Below are 5,994 nucleotides of genomic sequence, written 5' to 3'. Positions count from 1 at the left end.
TCCTGCTGAGCACAAAGCTCATGTTTAGCCATGTTTCAGGAAATTCCTGCAGTTTCTTTTGGGTGCAGTTTTTGGAACATGACCGAATCTGCTAAATACTACTGAAAAACAGGTTGTGTGTTTTAGAGTTATTCCATTTACTAAATAATCAAAATAACAATTAATAAAATTGCTTGTCCAGTTGGAGAACAGTGCCCTCTTCTTAGAATCCCTAACCTGCATTTCAATAGATAGCTGTGATTTTAATTTAAACATTAGTTTTCATTTTTAAGTTAAGTAAGCTTGAATTCAATACCAGGTTTCATTTGACAGGTAGGCAATGCATGTTCAAGTTCAACTTGTTCTTGTTTACAGCAGAAGCCTGAATATTGTTTTCCTAAATGTGGCACAAACAACTACTTTTGCAGCTGTATGTGGCTGGGACAAGATATGACACTTTAATTGTTACTAATTGATGCTTTTTCTTGGTAGTGCAAACAACTAGGGCAACCAGTAAATGAGCAGGGCAGCGAAATTGTCTCTCGTGCCTTACAAGGGATTGCTTCAAGGCAGAGCTTGCAACATATTGGCCAGCACAATGTGAACAGCTGTGCTCCTGACCAGGCCAAACTGTGAAACTAGTAAGAAATGAAGGCAAGCCCCTAGCAAGCTAAGCCAGTAAGCAACACGACTCTCGGCAGTATCATGCAACCCAAAGTGCTCCCTGCTTTTGATGGGATCTACTGTGGGCTTGGCTTGGCTGAAAATAGTGTCAATTTTTAGTTCAGGTTTCCAAACATACATGTGTGCTCTGGGTTTGGGATCTTGGTTTTGAGGCCTGGGTATTGTGCCCTTAATTTCACGAGTCCTGATCTGTATGATGGCTTCCCAGGTCTGCTGCTGGACAGATCTGCTTTCACCTGTTAAAAGCTTTGAGGTTTACTTTGAGGTTTTCTCCATTGCTGTGGCATTTTCATTAGTACTTGTGTTCCAGCATATTTCAGTGTGGGGTAGGTTGTCAGGGCACTTTATATGGCAGATCTTTAAATCAGAGCAGTGCCCCTACCCTAGTGAATAGAGCACTGAATTTATTGACACGTGTCACTGACTTTTCTCCTTCAGCAGTGGGTGGGTAGGAGAGTACATCAGCTGCACATTAGTGATATATTACAAAATATGCTGAAATTCAAAGCTGTACAGCTTGCAGTGTATGTGTGGAAAGCTTGTTTCTCCAATTACACAGCAGTCCATCAAGCTGGAAGCAATGGGTAAAATTCTGCCCATTTGAGGTTTGTACTTTTTTCTAGGTGCCTCATAAAAAGGCAAACAGAGATATAGACAGGTGGCTTGCAGAACACCTGTGTGACTCACAGCAAAACTCGATGCAGTGAGAACATGCCAATTGAATTGCTTCCGGCACTGCACTTGAACAAGCTGGTTGCTCCTTTTGTCTTCTTGATGAGCTTTGCAACATAATGTAAGTGTTAATAATTGACTGCAGGCTTTATAATTAGGCATTATGAGGTAAATGTCTCTCCACCCAGAGAGAAGCTAGAAAACCATTGTTATCAATATTGCACTTGAAGGCAAAAGGTCCTCTTTCATTGTGAATTACATTTGTTGGTTTCTTAAGAGTTTCTAGCTATAATGCATGACTCGAGTGATGAGCTAGTTCTGAAGGTTGTATGAATTTCTAGGAAGACACTGGATACTCATCATAGTTGAAATAAACAAGTAGGGCCAGATTTTGCTAAGCACTTCTTGCCAATACAAACATGCAGGGGAAGTAGCCAAATCCTAAGCACAGCTCAGTAAACAATGTTTACACCAAGGCTGAATCTCTCTGCTGGCCTAGCTTTTACTCTCTGGTATTATTACATTTTGATGTAAGGGATCTCAGAGTCAATCAACCATATTAGCCATGGAAATTCACAGAATATAACCAGCGTTACCAAAATACAAAAGTACCTGTACTTTAGTGTTTTCCTCCTTCTTTGAGAAAGTACAAGTGAGCATTTTTACTTGAAAGGAGATCTCGAAAGTTGTCACTTGCCCACCAGTAGAACTTTGTTATCTTTATTATGTGAACAGTTCCTAGTTCCTAGTTCATAGTAAGACTGTATTGCTATAAAAATGTCCAGTTTTAACTCACCTCCCATCCCTACAAAATAAAGCAGTGGTTGCATGCACATACAGCAGCCTTAGCACTGCCTTTGCTCTGCAACATTCCCCACAGTCAAGTAGTACATGTCCTGGAGTTCTGGTTGCTTCCTTCTTCTATCATAATCTGCTTAAGGTCACATTAAGAAATGAATGAGTACACGTCTAGTACAGGTGGATTGCAAACAGCAATTCACCCTGCATACCTGAAGGAGTGTCAAGCAAAACACACATGATACAAAGCTAACAGGTGGCAAGTATGAGCCAGAGCTCTTTGCATTCAAAAGATACTCCTCCTAACTCGGTGTGGGATATTATTCTGTGTAGCAACAAAGAGAAATGAAGGAAGTGAATAAGGACAGAAATCTGCTGAGAATGGCTATCCAGCTGCAAAATACAAAGTTGTTGACACTGTACCAGAATCACTATATAACTAAAAAAGGTATTGAAACTGTGATTTTTAAAATTATTAGTATTTTTTAAAATTGTGTTGAATGCTGTAAACTACAATGGTAGCTCTAGTGAAAAACAAGATTCTGGAAAAAGGGGGATAGACTTAGACATTGAGCCCATGCTTTTTATTGTTGGCATGAGCATACTGTATTATTAATAAACATACAGCATGCATGTTAAAGGAGGGAATGTATTGCTAGAACCTGCTGTGCCATGTAATAAACTGCTATTACCTATCTATTTTAGTATTAATAGTGTACCAATAAGACAGGAGAAACGAGTGAGCTGCTGGTATTGTAAGCTTGCATTGCTGGAGTGAAGTGAGTGCCTTCTGATCTCAGAGAGGGCATAGAGTGGGTACCCAGTCTTCTCTGGCCCTCACACTAGTGTAAAATGCAGCCATTTGAAATTTTACCATAAAAAAAGGAGCTTCAAACTTTCCACCCTAAAAACCTCCCTAACAAAATTGTGAATCTTGAGTAATACAGGACTTGCTTTGCCTGTGCTCACCTCCAGAAACATCAGGGTCCAACAGGGAGGGAGAGACCCTGTTCCTGATCCTCAGAGGATACTGACTGGCTGGGGAACAAGAAGCAGCACAACAGAGTGCAACAGCCAGCACAAGAACATGATAACATATGAGCTACACTGGTTTCTCTAGCAGCCCCCCTCATCCATGCCTCCTGTGGTGCCCTGTACATAAATAGCTGTCAGGTGGGATGACCATACAGATGGGAAACCTTGTCTGTGCTATCCTGGCCTTACACTGACTGTTTGTTTGTTTCAGATATGGAACCAAAAAGAGCAGAAGCCCTCTTCAATGACAGTAAGTGAGGTTTTTTTAAGCATGAGAAATCTCTATTTTTTAAAAAAATTACTATTAAGAGTCTCTGAGCACTTTTCCTGGCCTTAAAAGCCTTTTCTTATCCTTCTGTCTAATGAATATGACCTTGTATTTCACACAGATGAGCAGTGTGTTTAGAAACCCTGCTTAGTCACAAGGAAGCCTGTTTCATTAATGTCTTCTGGGATACTGTGCTGGTTTGGGCTGGGGTAGAGTTAACTTTCTTCAGAGTGGATTGTACAGGGCTATGTTTTGGATTTATGCAGAACACAGGGTTGAAAATACAGAGACGTTTTTGTTCTTACACAGAGCCAAGGTCGTTTCTGCTTCCCACACTGCCACACTGGCAAGGAGGCTGGGGGTGTATGGGAGGTTGGGAGGAGACACAGGCAGGACAGGTGACCCAAAGTGACCAAAGGGATATTCCATACCATATGACATCAGGTTCAGTTTATAAAGTGGGAGGAAGAAGGAGGAAGGGTGGAATGTTTGGATTGATAGCATTTGTCTTCCCAAGTGCCCATTACGTGTGATGGGCCCTGCTCTCCTGGAGGTGGCTGAACACCTCCTGCCCGTGGGAAGCTGTGAATTAATTCCTTGTTTTGCCTTGCTCATGTGCACAGCTTTTGCATTCACAATTAAACTGTCTTTATCTCAACCCATGAGTTTTCTAGCTTTTACCCATCCCATTCTCTCATCCATCCTCCTGATGAGGGAGTGAGCAAACAGCTGTGTGGGGCTTGGCTGCTGCCTGGGGTTAAACCACGACAGATACAAAGGAAGACTGGCTTGAAAATATTGGTGATGAGATAAGAAACCTTCCTAGAAAAAGTCTACACCCACTGCAGAGTGCCCTGGTCATTTTCTTTGCAGTGATATGTTCCTTCTGTTAAAAATATCAGCAATTCTGTGACGAGAGAGCAAGCAACGAGAAAAGAGCAAGTGCTGAGAGCTTTATGGAAATTCTGTGCATTGGGTAGAGAGGAAATATGCAAGTCCTGCTGCCTAAGTGCCTCAGACAAGCTTCTGCCTCCAGCAGTGCTGGTCTGGAAGGTGGAACATGCTGTCTTAAATGTAAACGCTGCCATCAAGGATCACAGGACCATTGTGAGGAGCCCTCAGTGAGGGCTGAGCCCTGTAATGTTCAGGACACTTGCTTATTTACTAGCCTACTAGTTGCTGTTGGTAGCAGTGAGAGCTTTTAAAATGTGTCTGCTTAGCCATGTATTTGGACACACAGATCCAATAACTTCCAATAAATAAAGGAACTTAATATTTTGGGCTAGCTGACTGCTTTAATGTCAGGGACAACAGCTAGCTGAAATGTGTACTAAAATGTGCTAAACGAAGTAGAGTCCTTATCACAGATTTGAGTGGATTTTATATTTGAGCAGATTATAGTTAGAAGCAAACTCTAATATAAATTAAGACGTATTTAAATAAATTTAAATACTTTATCAAACCTAATTCTGCCTGCACAGGGCAGACACCCTGCCCTCTGTCTACCTGATATATGTATTAGTACTGCATCTTGGAACAGCAACTGCAGAATCTGTTTTATATCCACCTGTTTTGGATGGTGTAGCATAACAATTCATCTCTGCCTTGCTCCCTGTTATTTTCCTATAAACCCATTATGTGATGAGATTTACACCTGAACATGTACCTCCAGCATGTTGTTTGGTGCTTTACAGATGGCAGCCTAGCAGAGACCTCTACCACAGCCTGTGAGTGAGAAGTGCCCCAAAAGCTGGTAGGATTGGGCACATGCAGAAGAGTTTGGAACAATGACTTTCTATGTGTTTGCAGAAACTGGGAGTGTGTTGTTTTCTTTAGTGTGCATTGGAAGGAAGGAAGGACCATAAGGAAACATACAGAAGTTACATCAGCCTGTGATTATAACAAAAATGTTCTGGAATTTGGAATAGCTAGCAGCACAAAATTATTCATCATGGAAATATAAGGAAATATGATTGGTCTTCTCAAGGTATTTCTGTAGGGGTTAGATTGAGATAGTTTGTTTTAAAGATGTTTTTAGCTTTCAGAGAAGGAAGTCAGCTTGTTTGGAGATTTAATAGTCATAAAAAGCTGTCTTTGCTTATGAGGTTTTTTTAAAGTCTGAGAAGGTTTGATCAGTTCCTTATCAGCAGGCTGTCAAGTAATGGAAGATTAAATTTAATCACTTTTTGGGTCCGTTTTAAGTGCTGTTGTTGTGTGAATTCTTCCTCTGTGTTTTGAACACTGACTGCTCAGTTGCATAGTATTGTGCAGTTTTAGGACAAGTACTTGAGGATTACAAACAGCTTTCAGGAGGTAAAAATGTTACTGCATACACCAATTATGGTATATTCTGGAGTTTGTCTTTCACACAAAACGTTTTGATGGGTAGATTTAGGTTTCACTGATTTCACTTCATTGTGGCTTTAAATTTTAGAAGAGGACAGATTCTACCCTGGGTACACAAGCTTCTCAAAATTGTGTGACTTCTCTTTTTCCTTCCAAATTTATGAACGGCTTTCAATCTGCTGTGGTATTGCTGCTGCTTTTGACTATAACGT

General features: G+C 40.9%; 1 protein-coding gene across 1 annotated transcript in view; it reads left to right on the top strand.

Annotated features, from left to right (window-relative positions):
* The window catches only part of LOC103804581 (transmembrane protease serine 11E-like), a 39,542-nt gene that overhangs the window by 28,875 nt on the left and 4,673 nt on the right, over positions 1–5,994 (top strand). Inside the window, exon 6 of the mRNA XM_009077194.1 lies at positions 3,380–3,418. Within this exon, the coding sequence (XP_009075442.1) occupies positions 3,380–3,418 (39 nt within the window). The remainder of the gene's footprint in view (positions 1–3,379; positions 3,419–5,994) is intronic.

The sequence above is a fragment of the Acanthisitta chloris genome, unplaced genomic scaffold (assembly GCF_000695815.1).
Source record: "Acanthisitta chloris isolate BGI_N310 unplaced genomic scaffold, ASM69581v1 scaffold27616, whole genome shotgun sequence".
Lineage (NCBI taxonomy): Eukaryota > Metazoa > Chordata > Aves > Passeriformes > Acanthisittidae > Acanthisitta > Acanthisitta chloris.
The sequence above is the reverse complement of the archived record's forward strand: the minus strand, read 5'-3'. Positions and strand labels throughout refer to the sequence as shown.